This window comes from Python bivittatus, unplaced genomic scaffold (genome assembly GCF_059951505.1).
Source record: "Python bivittatus isolate LINGU-HERP-01145 unplaced genomic scaffold, Pbiv_v1 ctg000980_np1212, whole genome shotgun sequence".
NCBI lineage: Eukaryota > Metazoa > Chordata > Lepidosauria > Squamata > Pythonidae > Python > Python bivittatus.
The window spans coordinates 159,756-184,357 of NW_028277125.1; the positions used below are offsets into that span (position 1 = coordinate 159,756).

At 45.9% G+C, this 24,602-nt stretch overlaps 1 protein-coding gene across 2 annotated transcripts; it reads right to left on the reverse strand.

The window, feature by feature from the left end:
* Positions 1 to 63: 63 nt before the first annotated feature.
* Positions 64 to 24,300, reverse strand: MELTF (melanotransferrin). 2 transcript variants are annotated; one of them, XM_088131817.1, is made up of 16 exons: positions 24,057 to 24,300; positions 22,138 to 22,292; positions 20,316 to 20,415; positions 19,480 to 19,662; positions 18,729 to 18,885; positions 18,482 to 18,549; positions 16,243 to 16,418; positions 13,941 to 14,121; positions 13,099 to 13,250; positions 11,857 to 11,953; positions 6,480 to 6,674; positions 4,874 to 5,030; positions 4,074 to 4,141; positions 3,806 to 3,993; positions 1,560 to 1,758; positions 64 to 1,061 (listed from the first exon to the last, which is right to left on the reverse strand). In XM_088131817.1, exons 1-16 carry the CDS (start codon positions 24,103 to 24,105, stop codon positions 994 to 996), a joined length of 2,193 nt encoding a protein of 730 aa, XP_087987943.1. In that variant the 5' UTR covers positions 24,106 to 24,300; the 3' UTR covers positions 64 to 993. The 2 variants fall into 2 exon arrangements, with proteins under 2 accessions (XP_087987943.1, XP_087987944.1); XM_088131818.1 differs by lacking the exons at positions 22,138 to 22,292; positions 24,057 to 24,300 and having other exon boundaries at positions 20,308 to 20,393.
* Between the last annotated feature and the right edge of the window lie 302 nt (positions 24,301 to 24,602).

A 24,602-nucleotide genomic window follows, 5' to 3' on the forward strand; every position in this document is an offset into this window, starting at 1 on the left:
CAACTGACTCAGTTCCATTGTACATATGCAGAGCTTTTCTTTTTTTCTGTTTTATTTTCTCAACTTATCTTTTTCTGTTTTCATATTTAATTTCTTGTCGGTTATTTTTCTTTTTCTTTTGCTATATATAAAACAGTACGTTTTTTATTTAAAAACATTCCTAACTCCAATCTGCAAAATACACTGAGGCTTGTGGAACTCCTGTGAGCAGGTAAGGCTTTATGGAACATGCCACATCAAAAACAGCATGCATATATCAATGGAGGAGAGTCATCTGAATCCTGCAATCCGTATGCTTTGTCTACTGAAGTGGGATCCTGCAGGTGGTGAACATTTCCCACCACCATCTTTGGTAGAAAGCTTTGTGGCTGTCCACGTTTGTTGCCAAAGAAATGGCAGGAAGATCATCTATGCTGGCATATCTTCTCTTTGTATTCTTCATGCTTTATAATCCACAACAAGAATCTCATGTCACTTGACATACACAATAGTAGTTGTGTTCTAGAGCAAAAAGAATTGCATACCGTAATGAATCTCTTCAAGCAAATGTAAGCCAGTATACGTAAGTTCAACCAAGAATGCCTCTTTGGCTTTCTTACTGTACTCCAGATCGGCACAGCTGATGACACTTGCCAAAAAAGAACGGCCCTGTCTCCCGAGTAGGGCAGGTTGAATGATGAGGCAAGTTTAGGGAAGGCCCTTACTCACACACAACACTACCACATAACATGGCTTGATTGCTTTTGATTTTATATGATGTGCAAGTCCACCCGTTATGTCTCAGCATTATGTGCAAAGAAGGTCATTGCGATTTGCTCAACACACCATGGTTAAAAAGATCTGGCTTATCAATTCATCCATAGAATGCCGCAGTATGCAGGCTGGTGAGGAAGGGAAGTCAAATATTATACAATCGTCGATTGATTTCATGATGATTGCCTAAAGTATTGCATCTTGCGATTGCATTGTATATTGTTTCATCTGAGTTGTGGATCATGAAGAGGAAATTGTTGCGAGAGTCAGAATTGTCAGTAGGAGAATAACATTCACAGACTTGGTTGCTGGAGTGTAACAAAAATAAAGACATACAATCAGTATTAGCAATCTAAACTGAACATACGGAGTCAGCCTGAAGTCCACCCCAACGTGGTGCGTTCCGATTTGGCAGTGCCTGTAAGTGGGCCTCCCACATGGAAAGTGGTTGTTTCTGCTGCACCTGCCAGCTGCAGACACTAGGAATAGAATCGAATACTGTTTGCATGTGAAACATAAGCTCTACTATTTACTACATACATACACACACACCCCACACACCTTCAATCCTTAAAAGGTGAAAGAAATAAGAGACTGGTTTGAATCATTCAGAGAGGCTCGTGGGTCATTTTTCATCTCCAGATTGGCTTTCCATAAATGGGATGGAAGAGAAGAAATAGATGTCCTCTGCATTACCAACCCATGAAAGTTAAGGTTCTTCCCAGCAGTTGTTATTTAAAGAAATGCCTTTTCCTTATTAACAGGAAGTTGGGGGGGGGGGGACTCCAATGGCAAGATGGCCTTACCAGCTCTCGAGCATTGGGAGGATTCCAGACCTTCCAAAGAGTCCAGGAATGGTTGCCCCAGCCAGGACTTGAATGTTCTTCTCTCCCTCACTGGCACAATTGCAACAGTGGAATCCTTGAAGATTAAGTCCTGCTTTTGGAAGTCTGCCGAGCTGAACATTTTAAATCCATTCCCGTTGTTGTCATCGCCAAAGAAATCCTGAAAGTTAAGCAAGAGTTTTCCTGACACACAACTTGGGATCCTTTTCAAAGCATTCTGCCCAAGACATGCTCTGCCAGGAGCTGCTGCAGGGGACCCTTTTGGGCAGGCTGCTTCTGCTCCTTAGGGGTACAGGAGGCAGCCTGGGCCTTGCCCAGCGCACAAGCGTTGTTGTGCTGCATATCCCACATAGCTTCAGCCATCAGGAAGTGTGAGGTTCCAAACATGCCAAATCCTACGCTGGGCACACAAAACACAGTATCCACATAACATGCTATGTCCGTACAAATAAACCCCATGATTTTTGTCTGTCTGCTGCTGCAATCTTCCCACAATGTGTGGGGGAAGAAATCTCCATTAACAAGATGGCCACTTAGACATGATAAACCCACAACCTTGGATAAGACTAGCCTATGGAGGTGAGAGAATGTAAACAGTGAGGCGGCATGTATGTCCGCTAACAAGTTCCTCCCATGCTGTGTTGTGATTACCTTCTAGTGTAGCCCCCTGCCCCTGGAGCTTGCAGACAGGCTTTCTCAGTGGTGGGGCTTGCTTTCTGGAATAAGGGACATAGAAACTGCATCTTTCATGTCCTCATTTAAATGCTGTGTGCATCAACAGTGCAGAATCCTTTATTGCAGCCCTTGTCCAAGAAGTGTTATCTATGTTACAGTGTTTGGTTCAAGAAACATGCTTTACATATTGTGCGGGAGGGGGGGATTGCTCTTTTGCTCACTTTTAAGACTTTTTCCTAACTTTCCATCAGAATAAGTCAACTGTGGCTTAAGTCCATTGTTCTGAATCCTGCACTCTTATTGTTTGTATATTATTCTGTTTCTTAGGTTTATATCTTGCCTTTCCTCCAGGGGCTCAAGGCAACTTACATAAGGATCTTCCTTTATTCCTACAATGGCAACCTTGAAAGGTGGGTGAGCTGCAAGAGAGACAGGCCAGTCCCAGGGCACACTTGAACCTGGGTCTTCCAGCCCCATAATCACAACACTCCAGTGGAGCCCCACATGAAGTGACAAAGAATAAGGTTTGACTTCCTCTCTTAGTCTTCTCAGAGTTAAACATCTGCTTCCGTTGATCTCTCCTTGTAGGACTTAATTCAAGTCCCCTGAAATTTCTTTTGCTTTCCTTGTAGCGTTCCAATTTTTTCTGCATCTTGGGCTCAGATCTGGATAAAGCGCTTAGGTGGAATCGCCCAGTGCAGAATAGAGTGGAACTGTGGAGTCCATGGGGTTCTCTGAGCTTGGTTATTTTCTTGCAATCAAGCAGTGAACAATACCCTAATCAAGGAACTACCAGAGGAACAAAACAACACACACACACACACACACACACACACACCAACACTGGCAGGGCAGCCACAGTATATAAACAGAGAGCAAACCCCATCCCATTCTAGCACTGAAGATGTTACCTAGCTGGGTTAACAAAATGTTTGCAAGAAAACAGCCAAGCCCAGAGAACCCCAAGGACTCCACAGTTCAACCCCGAGCTACACATATTCGCCTCTATTGGTACCACATGTGGGTGTCAAATGCTTCAGAAAGCATGTAGATGGTAGAGTGGAACTATTCCATCTCATCATTTGAAAATTATATTGCTGCAGCTAAAATTCAGTTTGCCTATTATGGAACCATGTCATATAGTTGTTTCTGGGCTTACACAACACAGTTAACTAGTCTGGTAAAGTTCTAGTGGCTGCATTCACACAACAATCAAAGCTTGGTTGTTTCAATTTTGGTTTCCTTGTTTTGTTTGCATATTGTACAAATCCAGACGATTTAGTTTTTATTTCCTACAGTATGTCATCTATTTCTGGGTCAAATAAACTAGAGCAGAAAAACAATAATCAAAAGCTAGCAGTAAAGTACTTTCTTGTATTCCCAGCCTAGTCTCTGATGGCAGGCTGACCAAACCAGACTGAAACCCGTCCAAAAAGTAATGAAGAAAAGCAAGTCACCCAGTCATGCAAATGAATATAACTGAGTTCAAAGGCAGTAGGATTTCTTCCACTTAATCTTCAGATTATGCCTACCTGAGCCTTATCCAGAAGCCCATACACAACCAGTGCATTCGTGTCTGGGTGGACCATGATGGCACGAGGAGGCACTTGGCCCCAATGACACCTGGCAAACTGGGCAACTTCGGCACGGGCACCATTCGGACACAAGAGCTGGAAATCGCCAGACTGAAGCGTTGAGGCCCAGGCATCAGTATTGTGACCTGAAAGAATGAAGGAGAGGCTGAAGCATTTCAGAAGTGACAACGTTCAACCCACCAATATGAGGAAAGAACCCACCTACCATCTGTGTTTTCAAAGACCGAACTGTGCTTGACAAAGGCCACGTCACCATGACCCTCTGCTAAGCATCTGCAAGGAGATTAGTAATCAGATTAGCCACTCTGCTGTAGCGAGGCAAGCATGTCGGTAGACTCGCCTCCCCAAAATAGGTGCCTTACAGAGCAAAAGGGGGCCCCTAAGAACCCTCAGATCAACCCATGTGCCACGCTCCTCAGAGGCAGGGTGGAATGTCTCCAGGTATTTTGACCCTTCCTCGTAGGTGTTCTGGAAGAAAGGGGAAGCTACGTGGCTTTCCTCCTCCTCCTCCTCCTCCTCTCATGAATCCGCCCTGTGTCATTTGGCTTCTGCCCCCAAATGGCAACGGTGTGTTGCTCCCCCTCCCTCCCTGCTTCAGGTTATTCCAGGGAAGATGGAAACTGGCTATTTCCTCCCTCCCAGCCGTTGTGCCTGGTGAAGCTGCATATGAGAGAGGGGGTGGAGTGTGTGTGTGCGTGTGCACGTGTGGTAGTCAGCAAAAGTACGAGGGGCATCACGCCCACAGTTGAAAAAGCAAGCACTAAACAAACTGCTGATGTTGAGAACATTTGTCTCCTGCCTATTTTTTAATAGCTAACATCTATCCTTTTCCATGTTTTTAGCACCTAAATGTAGATAAAACTCAGCGATTCTCCTTTTTAGTAGTAACCGTGCAGAACTGCCACTCAGAGTAGGCAAAAACGAATCACTTGGTCCAGAGGACAAGGCGTGCAGCTTGCTCCTTCCTAAAATTGGGAGCGAAGCTGCCTGGAATGGTCCCATTACCTGAAGGCTCCCGTGTACCCATAGTAAGTTTCCTGGCTGCTGGCATTGCACCGGAAATTCCCCTTGCTGTCACCAATGCAGAGCTCACAAAGGTTGGCAGGGTAGCCCTCATTCTTGGCTGTGGGAACGCAGCTGGCAGAGAAAAAGCCACTCACCGCTGGAACAAGAAGAACAGAGCCAGGGAGGGTCCCTTAGCTGAGGGTGACACTGGAAAGAACTCAGAGGATTGTCTCCATCTTGCCCTGACTGGAGCTCTGTAGTCCAAGTCAGACCAGAAAGGTTGGATCGCTTCATTCGTCTGGCAGCCTCCTGCAGCGGAAGCTTCAGTTGCTCCCCCTTTCTTAAATTAAGCAACTGCGGAAGGTGGAGATGAGTCCACAAACACCACGTGGAGTTTCTCAAAGATAAGAGTATAATGCTTAGCATTCCTGCCTTGGTAAGGGTATTTGTGGGGGGGGGGAAAACCTTAGAATGAGTAGTTGCCTAGAAACTAAGAAGAAGCAAGTAGTGTGATGTGGCTGCTAAAACAGTGTAGTTTTAGGCTGTATCAATAGAAGCACAATTTGTTAAGTCATAGAAAGTTATTGCTTAATTCTATTCTGCATTGATAAGACCCCTCCTCTAGTATTGTGTCCAGTTCTAGGCCCCACACTTTCAGAAGGATTCAGAGAAAGGCAGTGGAGATGGTCAGAGAGCTAGAAATAAATTCCTGTGTTTAGCCTTGAGAAGAGACAGTTGGATTGCCTTTTCTCCTTTTTGAATGTGGGGAGGACATACGCTCTTCTCCAGTCATCTGGCACAAGGTTTCTCAGAGATCCACCCATACCGCCAGCTAGTTCCTTTACTACTCTGGGGTGTAATTCAGCTGATCCTGGGGTTCTAAACTCATTCAGAGCAAAGAGGCATTCCTGACCTCATTTCTATCCGTCTCAAGCTCCCTTCATGCTGCCCTTCAACATTTCCTGGCGGATTGGGCTTTCTGTTGCTGAAGAAGCCTGAACCAAAACAGGAGTAACTCTGCCTTTTCTTTGTTGCTTGCTAATATTCTGCGTCTGTGCTGGGCAGGCTGATCTGAAAGTAGTGAATTATTTCGAGTTCAATAGATGGTTCATGGTCAGCTACAGTTCAGTCTCCTTCACTGAAAAGCCGATATACTGACTTTTTCCCTTTTATTTTAAACCTATCGACAAAAGCTTTTGTTGCTGTTGCTGTTGTTTTTCTTGGGATTCCTGGTAATTTCAGCTCGTTTTGCTTTTTTGACATCAGCTATACAGTTCAGGGCTACCTCTCTGTAGCCTTCCTTCGTGAGTCATTTGTAGATCTTCACTAGGCTTATTTTGCATGGTCACACTGGCATCTTTTGCTGTCCTCCAATTTTTCTCCTCACTGGGATTGTTAGCAATTGTGCTTTTGATAGGACTCCTTGACCAGTCATTCAGTTGTTCCTGATTCTTCACGATCTGCCAGGCATCATTTTGCCAGGACTGTCTCATTAAGTGCTTTTTTGAGTTCTTGTAAGCCTCTGCTTAGGTTATCAGTGATGGCCTCCAGCCGCCCCCTCCCCCCCACGTTTTCAGTTGGTGACCAATCACCCCTACCCCTTTACCTTTGAGAATGTTGCATTCCTGGGGCTGAATGAGTCCCTTTTGCAACAGGAGGCCAATAGGTATGTTCCAGCCAGCCATCTGCCCATAGCCTGTGTGGCAGGACCTTTTATGCTGTAGATCGTGGATGGTGAAGACATCAGAAGTTGCTCGCTTCACCACTGCCACTGCATAGTACGTGCTCGTAGTATCTCCATCTGCACATAGGGAGGGGAGGGGAGGGGAGGGGGAGAGTAAAAGCAAGCCTTAAGGTGCCCTATTCTACAATCTTGCCTCTAAGTGCACATCACAGGAGACTTCAGAGGGTGCCATAGGGCCACTTATTGTGTATGTTTTTCACTTGGATGTTTCTGACCTGTGAGAAGGCTCAACACTCAATAAAAGTATACAGTACCACATCCCTCTGTGCATGGAAACAACACGATGAAGGATGAACTATATTGCTCCTTGTCATCTCAGTCAAGTTTGGTGGGGCCTGGAAGGTATAATAAACTAGGACTATCGCAGGGGAAAGAGTGTGGCTTATCCGCTGCAGCTCTTGAGGGTAAGTCAAGAACCAACAAGTGGAAACTTTTCAAAGGGAGATCCAAACACAAAATGCGAGAGTTATTAAGCAATAGAACAGCCTGCCTCCTGAAGCTATGGGGGTGCCAACACAAGAGGTTTTCAAGCCAAAGTTGAACAGCGCTTTGCTGGGGTGGTCTGAGGATTCCTGCCCTGGACAGGGGGTTGGACGAGGAGACCTTCGAGGCCCCTTCCAACTCTCTTGTTCTGTGAGTCTAGCTGAGGGCTGTTAAGTTCAACTGAATCCCCACAAGATGAAGGCTCTGTTGCTTGGTGGCTTTCAGGTCTTGAAACTGGGTTCAATTTTTGTCCTGTCTGAGAGTAGCAGATACATTCCTTTGGAGTTTTTCAAGTTCCTCTTTCTTAGCAAAGGCTCATGGAGCTTCAGTGAACAAATATGCTTTAGGCCAATGAGTGGCACACCCCACAACTTTCCAGGATGGGGAAATCTATGCACACTGATCAATGTACTGGTACTTCCCTATATCAGTCATTTCAGTTGTTTTAGGACTGACTTGGAGTACGCAGCAGGTAAGAACTGCTTTGGGGAACATAAATTAGAAAACATTTTGTAGGTTTTAAAGCAGCAATACAGAATAACCACAAGTGGCCCTGGAATGGCTGCAACCAAACTGTAGGCCCTTCTTTGTGAAATTGTGGGAGTTTTAAGGTGAAATGTGTGCCTTAAGCTTAAAGTCCCCTGAGTCAGCCTTACCTGCTCAGGTGACATCAGCATATCACTATCCCTTGAACCCTCCAAGGCCAGCAAATTAAAAGTGTAGCCTCTGCCCTCAAGTAAGGTATCTACAGTATAAGCTGTGAATACATTTTAGGTGCATATTCATAGTACTAATGTATTCTAATGTCAAATTGTTTTGGAACATCAACACTTGAGGCAGCTTGTTCTTTGTGGTTGTGGGGGAGCATCTCCTCTAGCATCATACTTTGTGGAGATGCAAAGAAGGGCCTTTTCAGTAGTGGACCACCAGTTATGGATACCTTCTCCCTTTTGGTACCAAGTGAAAATTGGACTGTTTATCTACCGTATCTACCAGAAAGGAAAATTACCTTCAATTCAAAATGATTCTTCAATGTTAAATTGTTTTATTCTGACTAATGATTTTTGCTTATTGTACTCTCCCTGACCCCTTCATGGATCACTGCCTTGTCGTGGCGAAGGGGCTTGCGTAACTCAGTGAACCCATGAGCTATACCGTGCAGGGCCACCCAAGACGGACAGGTCATGACAGAGAGTTCTGACAAAATGTGGTCCACTGGAGAAGGAAATGGCAACCCACTCCAGGATCCTTGCCAAGAAAACCCCATGGACAATGTTAAAAGGCTAAAAGATATGACGCCGGAAGATGAGCCCCTCAGGTCGGAAGGTCTCCAATGTGCTACTGGGGAAGAGCGGAGGGCAATTCCAAGTAGCTCCAGAAAGAGTGAAGCGGCTGGGCCAAAGCCGAAAGGACGTTCAGCTGTGGATGTATCTGGAAGCGAAAAGAAGGTCCGATGCTGTAAAGAACAATATTGTATAGGTACCTGGAATGTAAGATCTATGAACCAAGGCAAGCTGGATGTGGTCAAACATGAGATGACAAGATTGAACGTCGACATCTTGGGAATCAGCGAACTGAAATGGACGGGAATGGATGAATTTAATTCGGGTGACCATTATATCTACTACTGTGGGCAAGAAACCCTTAGAAGAAATGGAGTTGCACTCATAGTGAATAAGAGAGTGGGAAAGGCAGTAATGGGGTACAACCTCAAAAACGACAGAATGATCTCAGTGCGTATCCAAGGCAAACCATTCAATATCACAGTCATCCAAGTCTATGCCCCAACCACTGATGCTGAAGAAGCTGAAGCTGACCACTTCTATGAAGACCTACAACACCTTCTAGAACTGGCACCAAAAAAAGATGTCCTTTTCATCATAGGGGATTGGAATGCTAAAGTAGGAAGTCAAGGAGTAATCGGAATAACAGGCAAATTTGGCCTTGGAGTACAAAATGAAGCAGGGCAAAGGCTAATAGAGTTCTGTCAAGAGAACAAGCTAGTCATAGCAAACACTCTTTTCCAACAACACAAGAGACGACTCTACACATGGACATCACCAGATGGTCAATACCGAAACCAGATTGATTATATACTTTGCAGCCAAAGATGGAGAAGCTCTATACAGACAGCAAAAACAAGACCAGGAGCTGACTGTGGCTCAGATCATGAGCTTCTTACTGCAAAATTTAGGCTTAAATTGAAGAATGTAGGGAAAACCACTAGACCACTCAGGTATGACTTAGATCATATTCCTTGTGAGTACACAGTGAAGGTGATGAATAGATTTAGAGGATTAGATTTGGTAGACAGAGTGCCTGAAGAACTATGGACGGAGGTCCGTAACATTGTACAGGAGGCAGCAACTAAAACCATCCCAAAGAAAAAGAAATGCAAGAAAGCAAAATGGCTGTCTGATGAGGCTTTACAAATAGCTGTGGAAAGAAGGAATGCGAAAAGCAAGGGTGAAAGGGAAAGATATAAGCAACTGAATGTAGATTTCCAGAGAATAGCCAGGAGAGATAAGAAGGCCTTCTTAAATGAACAATGCAAAGAAATTGAGGAAAACAATAGAATGGGGAAGACTAGAGATCTCTACAAGAAAATTGGAGATATGAAAGGAACGTTTAGTGCAAAGATGGGCATGATAAAGGACAAAAAAGGCAGGGACCTAACAGAAGCAGAAGAGATTAAGAAGAGGTGGCAAGAATACACAGAAGAACTATACAAGAAAGATCTTAATGTCCCTGATGTCCACGCTGGTGTGATCACTGACCTTGAGCCAGACATCCTAGAGAGTGAAGTCAAGTGGGCCTTAGGAAGCATTGCTAACAACAAAGCTAGTGGAGATGACAGTATTCCAGCTGAGTTATTTAAAATACTAAAAGATGATGGTGTTAAAGTGCTGCACTCAATATGCCAGCAAGTTTGGAAAACGCAACAGTGGCCACGGGATTGGAAAAGGTCAGTTTACGTTCCAATTCCAAAGAAGGGCAATGTCAAAGAATGCTCAAACTATCGCACAATTGCACTCATTTCACATGCTAGCAAGGTTATGCTCAAAATCCTACAAGCTAGGCTTCAGCAATACATGAACCGAGAACTACCGGATGTACAAGCTGGGTTTCGAAGAGGCAGAGGAACTAGAGATCAAATCGCCAACATTCGCTGGATCATGGAGAAAGCACGAGAGTTCCAGAAAAAATCTACTTCTGCTTCATTGACTATGCAAAAGCCTTTGATTGTGTGGATCACAACAAACTATGGCAAATTCTTAAAGAGATGGGAATACCAGACCACCTTACCTGTCTCCTGAGAAATCTGTATGCGGGCCAAGAAGCAACAGTTAGAACCGGTCATGGAACAACCGATTGGTTCAAAATAGGGAAAGGTGTACGACAAGGCTGTATACTGTCACCCTGCTTATTTAACCTATATGCAGAGTACATCATGAGAAATGCCAGGCTGGAAGAATCACAAGCCGGAATTAAGATTGCAGGGAGAATCATCAACAACCTCAGATATGCGGACGATACCACCCTAATGGCAGAAAGTGAAGAAGAACTAAAGAGCCTCTTGATGAGGGTGAAAGAGGAGAGTGCAAAAGCTGGCTTGAAACTCAACATTAAAAAAACTAAGATCATGGCATCTGGACCCATCAATTCCTGGCAAATAGAAGGGGTAGAAATGGAAGCAGTAACAGACTTCATTTATTTGGGCTCCAAGATCACCGCAGATGGAGACTGCAGCCATGAAATTAAAAGACGCTTGCTCCTTGGGAGGAAAGCTATGGCAAGCCTAGATAGCATATTAAAAAGCAGAGACGTCACCTTGCCGACAAAGATCCGCATAGTCAAAGCTATGGTTTTTCCAGTAGTAATGTATGGCTGTGAGAGCTGGACCATAAAAAAGGCTGAGCGCCGAAGAATTGATGCCTTTGAACTGTGGTGCTGGAGAAGACTCTTGAGAGTCCCCTGGACTGCTAGGAGGTCAAACCAGTCAATCTTAAAGGAAACCAACCCTGATTGCTCATTGGAAGGATCGATAATGAAGCTCAAGCTCAGATATTTTGGTCACCTAATGCGAAGAGAGATCTCTTTGGAGAAGACCCTGATGCTGGGAAAGATTGAAGGCAGAAGGAGAAGAGGACGGCAGAGGATGAGATGGTTAGATAGCATCACTGAACCAATGAGCATGAAACTGAGCAAACTCAGGGAGGCAGTGAAGGACAGGAAGGCCTGGCGCAATATGGTTCATGGGGTCACAAAGAGTCGGACACGACTTAACGACTAAACAACAACAACAACAACTCTCCCTGAGATCTGTTAATGCAGGCTAGTTACAGAGAAAGAAGCAAATAAGAGTTGGGAAAAGAACGGTGCTACAGAACTGGGTTAATAGTTTCTACATGCCACACTCCTCCTGCCATCTTTCTTTTGTGAGATCAAAGGTGCAGCACAAACTGGTAAGCTGACCCCCCAGTAGCTCAGGGGGTGGGGTGGGGGAATGGGAGTGTCAATATTAATGGAGCCGATCTCAGCCAGAGAGCTCTATGGGGGCCTCTGAGAGAGATGCTGGGAGCAAAGCAAGAGGAATATGGCATCTGTTCTGTGGTGCCTTCACCATAGAGGGACTGAAAGGTCCTAAGAGGAGCGCTTCTGCCCAAGACTTTCTGCAATATTTCCACTTCCTCGTGGGCCCTGAGTCTACAAACAGCTGCAGAATGGTTTTGACATAAAGCTCCTGTGTTCTTACCTGCATAGTGTTCTGCAGCAGCAGGCACTAAGCCGTAAGTCTTCCCAGCTGTGTAAATATCCTTTCCAGCCAAAACCACAGCATCAATGTCTCTTTTCTGAAAGGAAATTAAAAGGTGTGTGTGGTTGGAACCCTCCCCTTTAAAACTTGGGTGCGTCATGAGGCAAGACTGCCCTCCCTTGTCTCCCCAGACAGCCTATTCAATCCAGTCATTGTAACCTGCTAATAAGTTCCAGAACAAAGTTGCTGTTAGCCCTTCCAGGTAGTCCAGGCACAAAGCACAGCTATGAGTACTAACTCTATCTTTTGCAGGACGGTTGCCTGGTCTGTGGTTCTTCCTCCTGTCTCCCAAGGTCATTCCCACACGCCATTACAGTTGCCAAGGAATCTCAGTACGGAAGGACCAGATCAAGCCTCCCAAGGGGCAATCAGGAGACTGGGCTGGTGGGCTTTCTTGGTATCTGGTCCCAAGGCATCAGCTGCCCTTGTTCTGTGCTGGCCCAGGAAAGAAAGGACTATGAAAAGAGGAAGGGGGTTGGCTCAGGCTATCTAGTCAAGCTTCTGTGATCCCACAGCCAGATCCCCCAGTGGGATTAAGCTCACAAGAAAGAGTGGAAGAGCGCATGGAGTTCTCCCAGCAGCTAGTATGGAGACGCAGTTGATCCTTCCATGACTGATAAGCTCTAGAAACGTTATGCTCCACAGCTATTCTTCCCATGTCAGTCTTTTGAAATAGGTCAGGTCAAGAAACAGGCATGGCGGGGCATGGCATGACAATAATCTTTTCAGAAAAGCTCTTTATTGCTGTCGGGTAGAATAACTGAATCTTGAAAGTCTACCAGACTTTTTCGCTACCCCATTTTAACCCTAACCACATCAAGACGGGGTTATTTTGAGTTTCTTTCTCATGTTTCCATCCTTCTCAGGATAATCATCTTTCCTGAAAGTCCCCCCACTAAAAATTCATTTATTTATTCTCTCTTCTCAAGGCCGGGCCTACATTTCTTCACATCCCATGACTACCTCTCATGGAAGTTACTTGCACACGTTTTCTTTTTGGATGGTTAAGTTTGCCTACCAGTGCCCCATTATTGCACTGAGGAGGCACATCCCCAAGGTTCACACCCACTTAGTGTGAGCCAAGGCTCCCTGGAGCCTACCTGCCCCAAGAAAAAGCAAAAGACACCACACGCGCACACCCCTGGCAAGTGTCCTTGCACAACCTTCCGCTCAGCCTCTCACCTGAATACGTTCCATGCACTGCTCTGGACTCTGGGCTGAAACACACTGGACTTCTGGCTTCAGATTCTGGCTCTTAAAGACGGCGGCCATCTTGCTGCATTTCCAGATCTCCTCTGTTGACAAGACACACCAGCGCAGAAATTCTGGTAACCCTGCATCAAAGGAGGAAGAGAGCCAGCAAAGTCATATGAATGCTTCTTTTAATGCAGAAACAACCGGTTACATCCTTCCAAGCCAGTGGAGACAAACCCTGAGTTCCTATCCCTGCACTAGTCTAATCTAGTATTTTATTTATTTATTTATTCAGTTTATATAGCTGCCCATCTCACATTCGTGATTCGGGGCAGCTTACAATTAAAACATAAACATTACCAAAAAAATAAAACAGCCATACAAACAATATAAATGTTAAAAACAATTAAACCATTTAAAGCCGTACAGGACACTCCCTGGAATCCAATAGTATCCGATAAAACCAGGCCATTGCTTCTCTCCCGGCAAGCAGAAGCGTCAGCAGCAGGATACCTGGTGGGGTCCTAAACATTAAATTCCTAAGTCTGCTGTTGATGTCAGGGCAGCCGGAAAAGAGAACTTGGAGACCATTATGGGAATCCCACTGGAAAAGAGCTTAGAATACTCTCTTGGTGAATAAAAGACAAAGCTCCCTTTTGGGATCTTTACTGTGCAGTAGTCAAGTTTTCTGTTGTCCCCAAACACAGCTGGTCTGCCTTTCTCCCTTCCTCTCTCCCCCGCGCTGCCTCCCTCTTCCTCTTCCACTAGCGCTTCAGGTCGCTAGAGCCAAGAAGACACTTTTTGTCGTAAAGGCAACTCGCAAGACATACTTTTAGGATCACAGTCCAAGCCTCGCATGGCATGCAGATACTCATCTCCCAGCCAAGCCTGGTAGGTCTGTTCCATAATGGGAACCAGTTCCGTGGTAGAGTCTTTAAAGAGAAGGTTTCTCCCTCCATAGGCTGCTGAGTCAAACATCTGGAAGCTGGGGTCTCCACCATTAAACCTTTGCTGTGACATTGAGAGAAAAGCACATCTTCCTTACGAAAACTTCTGAATTCCTGAAGGTAAAGCCACAATATGCTTCAGCTCTGCCATAATCAGGGAAGTCGAAAAGGGGCTGACCAAATGTCAGCGAAAAACCAAAGGCTTCACCAGCCCAGGTCAGCTCCAGCAGCTGTCAGCCCTTGCTCCCCTGCGAGTGAGCGGCAGGACTTTCCTTGGAGCTCGGCTGAAGAGCCAAAGCAGACCTGGTGTGGCCCTCCCTCTCCCTCTCCCTCTCCCTCTGGGGGCTGAGGAGCCAAAGAAAAGAAGGAAAAGCTGTGGTGATGCAGCTGTTGGACTAGGACCATGGAGATCCAGGTCCAAGCCATACTCAGCCTGAAATGCCCTGGCTAACTTGGGGCCAATCATACTCTCAGGCCGACCTACCTCACCAATTGTGCTATGGGGGTAAAATGGAGGGAGACCCCCACGGAAGCTGCCTTGAGCTCTTGGAGAAGGGTGGGATAAGGATCTAGCAGACAAAGGCATAAGTAGAAGGTCCTTTGCACCTTGGAGGAAAGATGGGCAACTTACAGCCTCCAAGCTCCCTCTGATTACCTTACTGAATTTCTAGTGGTACAACTGCTGAAAATCACAAGGTTTCACGGCATTTTATTAATTATTTATTTCCAAACATTCGAAAATAAATTTTCTTAACTCTACATGGCTTACAATCATACATAATAGCAACAACCTATTAAAATCATTGCAAATCAGGGTACCTATAAACTGTTGCCTGCCTACATGGGCCCTCCTTACTGAAGGGCCTCCCGAAGCACCAGTTTTCACCACCTTCCTAAATATTAACAGCATGTGGAGGGAGAGCGAGCTGTTCCACAGGGAGGCCGTGCTCTGAGCCTCTCGGGTGGGAACCTGCATCCCCTCCACTCCTGGCTGGCGGACCAAAAGGTAACACGGAGCCAAGCTGTAAAGGGCTTCGCAGTCACCAGGACTTTGAATCGGGCCTGAACCCTACTGGCAGCAAGGACAGACCCATAGCATAGGTTTGACTCGGCTAAAGTGGTTTCGGCCAATGAACAGGTGGGCCATTACATTCTGTGCCTATGCCAGCAGTAGTTTCTGGATCAACTCCAGGGGCAGTCTATACAGAGCCCACGCAGAAGTCCTAACCAGAAGATGGCAAGGGCATGAGTCACTGCCTTCAGTGTTTGTGGCCATGGCCTCCATCGGCCGCTCTGGCAGGAGCCATGGCTCCAAGAGGTCCCCCATATTGTGCACTTGCAAGGAGAGTGCAAACCCTCCAAAAGCTCCAATCAGAAAATCCTTGAAATTTTCTGTCACAAACACAACAACATTATAGCATATCCCAAACTAGACTAAAAAAGGCAAAGAAGCCCCCTCTCCTTTAAAAAACTGGGGAACCTCCCTGATCTTGGCCCTGCGTGGTGCCATTAATGCAGTCCTGCCCGCTTCGCAGCATCTCACCTATCCCAACCCCAAATTGCAACAGCAGTGGACACTAAGTCGCTGCTCATCCCTTTGATTTCTGGCTGCCATGCAGTTGTTAACGGCAGCGATGTTGCAAGGGAACACTCTCAGTCGGACCACCGCCTGCTGAATTTGCTTTGAGAACACAAGAGTTCAACAAGAAAATCATATGGTAACCCTGCAATGCATGCTTTCTGTTGTTTCCATCGCTCAACAAGCAGCAACATGCAAAGGCAAGGCAATCATCTACCAAATATCAAAAATTATCAGTATTTCAAACAATAAATGCAATCAGTAATAACGACTTTAAACCAAAAACACGTAATGCTATATATTATCAAATAACATACATTCATCCTATATTCAGATACCTCTCCATACTTTCTCCTCAGTCCCCAAATGCAAAATGAAAGAGCCCTCCTTTCAAAAAACTTGAATGTTAGAATTCTCTGCTATTGCAGCTTCCTGAATGTTAGAAGTGAGGACATGATTCCTACATCAGATGCTTTCGCGCATGTTTTGCGTCTGTCTTCCCACACTGCGATACGTTCATAAGGGTATGAGCCGAGGGGTGGCCAGATGCAGAATCCGAATCACTCTGCATGCCTGTAAGCCAGACAGAGCCTGGGAAAGGCTCACCTGTCCTTGGTTCAGCACTCCAAAGATGAGACTGCCTGCCACGTCCTGCCTGGTGATGACGGCATGAGCGGGGACGCGTGCCAGGTGACATGTCCGCCACTCGGTGACCGCCGCCTGGCTTCCGTCCCGGCAGAGAAGCTGGAATTCCTCCAAGTTCCAGGAAGACAGAGCTTGGCCTGAAATGAGCAGAGTTCAGCCCCAGGACAAAAGGCTGAAGGGGCCTAGCCTCCCCGTCCCTCTCTACACACACACACACACACACCCCACGTGGAGACCAGAGCCAGGTTCCGGGGCAGGCATTTCATAGGTGCTGTTGAAGCCAGTGCATATATCCAGAGATGGGTCATCCCAAGCCCACCAGGGTTAATGCAAGAAGATGAATTATGTGTATTTTAAAATGAAGGTGAAACAGGAAGAAAGTAAGTATACGCCATGTAGAAAACGGCCGCTCCTTTTTTAAACTTAGATTTCTAGGAAGCATCTTATTGCTGATAAAATAGCTGAAACTTTACATTCTGGTTTGGTTTCACATAACTTGCTAAACCCAGGTTTACAAGGCACAATTCCTGTGTTCACATGACGTGCTATACCCAGAATTATCCAGAAGAAGGTGCATCTGTTCTGATAATCGATGTTCAAAGCATGAACACACCTACCCCCAGCCCCCAGTCAGGGACAAATTCCTAGGAAAGCAGATTCCCATCCATCCCCTCGCCAGACCTGGAGAATTGAAATGCAACATAGGCCTGCTCTGGCCGGACTCCCCCCCGCCCCCCCCCCCACACACACTTTGGACTCTCTGAACTGGTGGGAGACAAGCCCTTCTCCTTTGGAGAAGGCCCAGGAGGGTTGGTGAGCCTTGCTAGTTCCTTGATAGGGAACACTTTGTTGATTGCGGAATGCTGGACTTTTATTTAAGGGAAACTAAAATTAAAGCTAAGCCAAAGCAAACTTTGGACTTTAGAAAAGGGATTTGATAAACTCAGGATGCTGATACATAAAATTTCTAAGCAAGAGGAGCTAATGGGCGAGACAGAAGGAGATACTAAAAGCATAGATGGAAACGATTTGAACAAGGAAAAATGAAAGAGAAGAAGCTGTACAAGAAGCCTAGTGGAGGTGGGAGAACCAAAAAGGCTGCGTGAGAAGCAGAAAGAAGGACAGGCAACCGAGGAAGAGGATGGGCAGGGCGGACACCATCAGTAACGATGTCGGGGACACAGATGCTCAGAATGAGCTGGGGTAGGTGAGAGACACTAACAACAACTAGGAAGGAGGGGGTGTCCTGTAAATACGTTCAAAAGAAAAAGAAGAGAGAAGAACCAGTATGCTAGGAGTTCGTTAAAGAAGGCAAAATGCTAACAGTTAACAAAGAAAAAACAGAGCTACTCAATTTGGTCTTTTCTGACAAAAAGTGAGGGGATGAAGAAGAGCAGGATGAAAGGGCAGGCATCAGCATGACTCATGATCAGGGAATACCTCCTCATTTTTAGTGAACTTAAATCCCCAGGACCAGAGGAACTCCAAACTAAGATATGATGATGTAGCTGAATTTTTTATTTTATCTTTGAAAAATCTTGGAGAACAGGTGAAGTGCCAAGTGCCTGGAGGAAAAGGGAGATCCTGGGAATTACTGACAGCAACACCTGGGGAAATGCTAGACAAGTTCATTCATCCATCCATCCATTCATTCAATTTGTATAGCTGCCCATCTTACATTTGTCACTGGCTCACACAATTAAAAACAACCAAATAACAACTAATAAGCAAAATCCAAAAATCAGTAAAAACACAATAACCCCCTTTAAAACCAACTCAAAAACCCAATTAAAAAACAAAATTACAACCAAATTATAAAGAAATTAGTTTGTAAACACTTCGAAAACAATTTGAAAAAACCAGGTCAGCATGGATTTGTCAACAACTCATGTAAACTAAAGTCAAGAATAACTATCATCTTTTTCTTTCTCTTAATCAGGTAACTTCCTTAATAGATTGTGGAAATGCTTTAGTCATAGACTGTCTTGAGTTCAATTAAGCATCTAACGAAGTATCCTGTGGCTTTCTGATTAGCAAGTTCATTATAGTGAGCTGGACGGATGACAATTAAATGGATCTATAACTAGATCAAAAATCATACTCAGAGTTTCTATAATGGCTCTTCATCAGGCATCAAGCGAAGGGCCACTAGGTTCCGTCCTGGGCCCTCCAGTCTTTTGTATCCTGATCAATGGCTTACCGTCTGTGGCTTCTGGCACTGTGGTGTGCTTGACAAAGGCAACCTCTCCTGGCCCGTCCACCAGGCACCTGTGGGAAGCCACCAGCAGTCATTGGCATTGGGCACTCTGCAGTTCCCATCCAGAGGGCTCCCAGGAGGCATCCTGACTCTGCAGCAGTAGGGAATTCACCCACCCACGCTGCAGACACCACTGTGGCTTTTCAAGGAGAAGAGCACCTCGCTCTCCAGGTAGCTCCCGCACAGATACCTGAAGGCACCCATGTAGTCATAATATTCCTCCCTGGGATCCAGCTCACACTTGCTCTGCCCAGTTCCGTCTCCTTTACAGAGTTCGCAGAGGGACGCAGGGTGACCGCTCTCACTTGCTCCAGGGACGCAGCTGGCCTTGAAATATTCACTGACAGCTGAAAGGGAAGAAGAAGAGCCGCATCTCAAGTCGCGGCATCTTCCTCCATCCTGCCTGCCTGCCCGCCCCAGGAAAAACTACAACAGTGGATAGAACCATATTGTGGGCCAAGCCAAAGGCCAACCCCCTTGCTCCAATGAGGGGACCCCTTCCTTATAGCCGAGCATTCCAGGCAACCACAATGGCCCAGCTCATTTGACCCGCTGCAGAGCAAAGTTACAGCTGTGGAGAATATGCTCTAAATCTCTGTACAGAGACCTCCAAAATGACTGACGGCCCTTTGGGACTTGACCATTGCTCAGGCCCCCAAGAAGTTGGGAGTTTGAGCGCAATAGGCAGCCTTCTGTTGGCACATGAGGTCGGGACATGTAGAGGGCAATGGCCTTGAGGGACAGGAGGAAGAGCTGCTACCAAGACAATAGCCAGATGAAAGAGGACTTAATCTGGGGGAGGGATGGGGGAAGCAAATTCAGATTTGCAAAATTCTGTTACTGTAGCATTACAATAAAAGTAGTACTGACCTACACAACATTGCATTCCTAGTCAGATCTACCTTGAAGGGCTGACAGGACATGACCCAGGCAGGCCTCACCTTTGGTAACATTGCAGCCCATCATCGGCATTCGACCGCTATCAAGGAGAAGGCCAACAGGAATGTTCCAGCCAGCTGTTCTATTGATCCCTGTATGACATGTCTTAGCCCCTCTCAGCCGGTTGATGGTCAGGTTGGAATTTGCTTTCACAACAGCCACGGCATAATAGGAGGTACCAACGTCTAGACAGGGAAAGGTAAGGCCATTTAGTCCAGTTTCTCTCTGCTGTGTTCACAGGAAGGAGGGAGGGTGAAAGCAAACCCCCAAATGCAGTGGTAACATTCCATCCACAGCAGTAGGCAAACCACTTGAACCTCCTTAGTCAGAGAAATTCTAACACTTCTATCAGATACAGCAGAATGAAAGGTCTTTTTTGAAGAGGAAGGAAGGAATTTGTAGAGGAGCAGCTGATACCACAAATGAACCCAATTGCTCTAAAATCCAAACAACTCCACCAAATGCCATAAAATAGAACAAGAGGCCAATAAAGCATTTGTCAAGTACTTGGTAGACCAATTAAAATAGACATAGATTATCAGTGCTTTGCACACCACATTCCTGCTGAGCCTATTTCCCTCAACAATATTCAGTGAGTTAGCAACACTTTTGCTTCCCCTGCTGGATCAACCTGGAAAAGTGGCTTTCTCTCACCTTCAGTACCTCAAGTGCAATTCTATAAAAATCAGTGGAAGGCAGAACACAAAGAAGACTGTGGCCCTATAAGTTGTCAGTGGTCTCGTGGCACCTTCTTTAGTCCGAAGTAGAGTCTTTGTGAGATGGTGCGGCTCTTAAGTCTTGCTTGCAAACGGGCCGCTGCTGCCACTCACCCATTTACCTTGTCCATAGGCTTCCGCCACCACTGGTTTCAAACCGTATTCCTTCCCAGCCTGGTAAATGACGCCACCATCCACAGTCATTGCATCGGCCAAATTCCTCTGTTTGCAAAAAGAGAAAGGCACGGCTACTTTCCAATAAGAACGGAGGCTGCCCTGGCAACCTGCCACAAGAAAAGTTCTCAGGACATGGACAGAGAGGAGCACTCAATGGTGGTGTGCCCAGCTGATTTCCTGAAAGCTTTGATTTGCTCGGTGAAATGGCTAGAAGGCTTCTAAGGTCTCCCCCAGATGCTCACTTGAGATACAAAGGAGAGCCTGGGAAAGGTCTGCAGCATTAAGGAGCTGGCTCCTTCAGCAAGCGATGGATTTCTCCACTCTACTCACAGAGGCTGCTCTGTGTAATACCTTGGCCCAAGACACTAATTCTTTGTCCTTCATCGTGCACTTCCAGCAAAGTTTCTTCGCACCATACTGGAAACTGGCATAAGGAACACAATATGCCAGTTATGGCCGCCTTATTTTGATTCTCAACAGATGCAAGTAATCTGCTTTTTTCTATTGTTCTAGTGTTTCATCTCCATTTTATTCTTAACCTTTGTTTGATACATTGAATGCTGCTGAAAGAGAAATGCAGATATAGAGTTATGCATGTGACTCGGAAAGCAAGGTCTTTGCAGGGAAAAGTGTACACTGGCCTTGGATCCCACAACCTAGAAAACCCAGGCTCACTCTGTTAAGGATCACTCACTCCTCAGAGCCATGGGCATGCACATCTTTTGTTGTTACTTCCATGGATCCCTGCAGTGAGCAAACCAAGCAGAGGTGTCCTTGCTCGCCATTTCTTCTGCTGCCCTTCTCAAATCCACACTGTAAGGGGTTAGCAAAGGCAGTCTTTTCCTTCCCCCCAATCAGAAATCCTCAGGGATGAGGAGAGTAACCTGATGCCTTAGCATCAGAAGACCATGCCATGACTCCCCCCATGCCTGTCCTCACAACCCAAAGCACACAGGGTCTGTGAATCCAGAAAGAGGCATTTTATAATAGAACATTAAGATGTTTTCCAGGAAAGGGGGTATGAAGATAAAGTAGTATTCATTCTCTGGTGGCTGGCAGTGCTTTACAAATTATGTCTGTGTTATAAAGAGCCAGGTCTACCTCTTCCATTGCTTCTATGGAAGGGCATTCATCTGGTGGGATTCCAAATTAAGAGAGCAGTTGCTTCTCTCTTGAGGACTATTTGGATGACGCTGACAATCAGCAGATGCTTTATCAACTTACAGGACACTTCTTTGCAATCTCAAAAAGGCAGTCAGTGAAGCTTGGGTAACATTAAGATTATTTGAACTGTAATGTTATTCATATATTTTTAGCTGAAAGTCAGATGAGAAGCTGACTACAGCTTATTTAATTGATATATAACCATAGCATAGTCTAAGATTGAAGCCCTAAGGGTAGTTACTAGTTAGAAGCTCCAGTGAGCTGATGGAAACTTGATTATAAATTAAAAAAAAACAAAAGCCTGGAAGATGGAACAGACTAAGGGCCCTCTTAGTCTGGCATTTATGGTCTCAGACTCCACTGGAGTTGGGTGGCTAATAAATTCAAATAAATAAATAAATAAAATGCCCACCAAGACAAGAGGACTCTCTATGCTGTAGCCTACCCTCTGTCCACCAATTATGAAATCAACTATTAGAAAGCTTCTTTGTTTTGAGGCAAGAGGTCACAACCCAAAAGTCCACATATACCCAACATACAGTTCATTCTCTTCTCCCTTCCCCTCACAGATTCCAGATCCAGAAGCAAAAAATTCACACTTACGTTAATCATAGAGGTGCAATTGATTGTTGAGCCACCATTCACACAGGCCAGTTCAGGGACAATGTTTGCCCTGGAGAATGCTTTGCTCATGTCACTACACTTGGCCAGCTCCTGGTCAGAGACTGTGCACCAGCGCAGCAGGCTCAACACGGCAGCTGAAGAGAACACATGCATGGACACACACATACAAAGAGCACTTAAGAATTCCTGGCTGAAGTAGCAGGCAGCCCAGAGTCAAGGGCATTCACAAATTATGTTTGCAAACTTGAGGGACCGTCTCTCCCCAGTTGTTTCTACCCATCCGATCTAGTCAGGCAGGATGGGCATGCTTTGGGTCCCATCAGCCAAAGAATGTTGGTTGGCAGCACCTAGAAGACATGCCTTTTCTGCCAGCTGGTGGGACATTTTACCTCTGGAGATCAGGACGGCCCGACCCTGCTGGTCTTTTGTAAGGCCCTGAAGACCTGTTCTGTGCCCCGGCCTGGGGCCCTGAGGGTGTGCAGGAACCCACTTCTTGGTTATGCTAGTGATTTGGGTTGGTGTTGCTCAGCCACTGTGTATTTTAACTTTTGTAATGTTTATAATTGTTTTTATTTTAACTTCATTCACCACCCAGAGTCACTTGCTGAGATGGGTGGCCATATAAATTGGACAAATTAAAAAAAAAAAACTTTTCCAGAGATAACCGATTAGCCACTACAGGAAATAGATCTATGCTGAAAATATCTACTGAAAGGCATCATAGCCCTCCCTCCAGATTGTGCATTAGTCCCTCCCATTAACTGGTTGCTTCTATTTATTGATTTTATTTTGATTTGATTTGATTTGATTTGATTTGGGTGCTGCCCAACTCCAAACTGACTCTGGGTGGCTATAACTGAGTTCAGCAAAGCAACAGAAGCACCATCATAAGCCTCCTAATGATTAGTTCAGACCAGGCTCACCTCACTATATACTTAGACATGACAAGTTTTTGGGTTTAGGTACCTGGGTTTGGATTAAAGTAAAACTTTTCTGGCTAACAAAATCGCAGGAAGACTGCCAGAGCCTATCTGAGCAGAGGCAAAGGGGAGTACAATGCTCAGTGTGTTAACCCTCTCAGTAAACAAGAATCCAGTAAGTCCCTTTGCTTTGCTTGACCCTGGGGACCTGAGGATGGAGATAAAAATACCCAAATCCTCACTGGCTCCTTTACTCTTGGTTGGCACATCTTCTCATGAAAGGCAAATTCCAGTGCCCACTGGCTAGCTGCCAGAGGGGAGACTCGATTCACCTCTTTCCCCCAGAGGTGCCATCTCAGTAGTTTTACTGCTCATTCTGGACATTGGCCCCAGGGAGACGAATGGATTGCAATTAACATTTCCTTCTCTCCGAAAAGAGGCCTGGGAATCAAAGTCTTTGCCAGAGCTCCTTGCTCTTTGAACAGGCTCCCTCCTCCCAGATTTATGATGTTTCAGCCATGCTGTCAGGGACAAGCACAGTTCTTGTTTGCAATAGCCCCGGTGGTGGGAGAACATTGCTTCACAAGAGTGCTCACATTGATCTGGAGCGCTAGGGGAGGCAGCAGAAGGGTTCCTGGTAGCCTATTTAACAAACACCCAATCTTCTCTTGGTCTGGATCTCGGTGTTGTCCAGAAAGCAAAGGGAAGAAGTCTGTAAGTCTAGAAAACTTCCGATCCTACTGGAATATACTTTAGGATATATTTCCCCCCTCTTCTTCAAATTATAACAATGGCTAGTAATCAATAATGCATGAGCCCACAAAAATCCTGCCAATAAATACAAGAGTGACTAGCGCAGCTGCAAGTGAGAAGGGGAACGTCTCCATGCACAATAAAAGTTAAACGGATGGGATTTCTCTGGACGTTGCACCAGAAGCATCTCTTGAGTCTACATGGCCAAGAAAAATGTCACCCTACCTGTGTGGAAGCAAAGCAGAAGGGCAAAAAAGCATGCTGTGTGCCTCATGGCAGGAGCCCTGTGTCTGTTGCCAGGTCCTCCACTCTCCAGCCCTGTGAGCAACGGAAGGAGTCCGACCCCTTCCCCAGCCCTGGTCTTCCTCCTGGTCCCTCCCTCTTAGGAGACGGGCTGGCTCCTTGGTGCTGGGAACAAGCTGCGCCTCTGTTCTCCACCTTCACAGGGGGAAAGTTAATATCTGCCAAGGCTCGTAAATGGGTTCGCCCTCTTCCTCCACCCCTGACGCGGGCAGTGCTTGGAAAAGGAGGAGTTGGCCTGCCCAGTGGCACCACCGCATGGCTTGATGGAAAAGCACCTCACACGGAGGAGGACCAAGGGAGGGCACACAGGCCCCCTTACCTTTTGCAGCGCGCACAGGTTAGGAAACCAGCAGGAAAATGAAGGAGAAAACAGTTTTTGACAGGGTTGGTCGAAGTCAAGCCTGCAGTCAGGCCAAGTCGTGCTGTTAGCACTGTAGCAAGCATCAGCCCAGACTTGGTAGCAGCTGA

What these genes read in the sequence shown, in the direction of transcription:
- MELTF (XM_088131817.1), bottom strand. Translation starts at nt 24,105, where the DNA reads ATGAGGCACACAGCATGCTTTTTTGCCCTTCTGCTTTGCTTCCACACA. An exon ending in ATTGCACCTCTATGATTAAC is followed by an intron (nt 20,416 to 22,137) that starts GTAAGTGTGAAT and finishes TTTTGCAAACAG; the next exon opens with AGGAATTTGGCCGATGCAAT. An exon ending in GAGTGCTGAACCAAGGACAG is followed by an intron (nt 14,122 to 16,242) that starts GTGAGCCTTTCC and finishes TCAATGTCACAG; the next exon opens with CAAAGGTTTAATGGTGGAGA.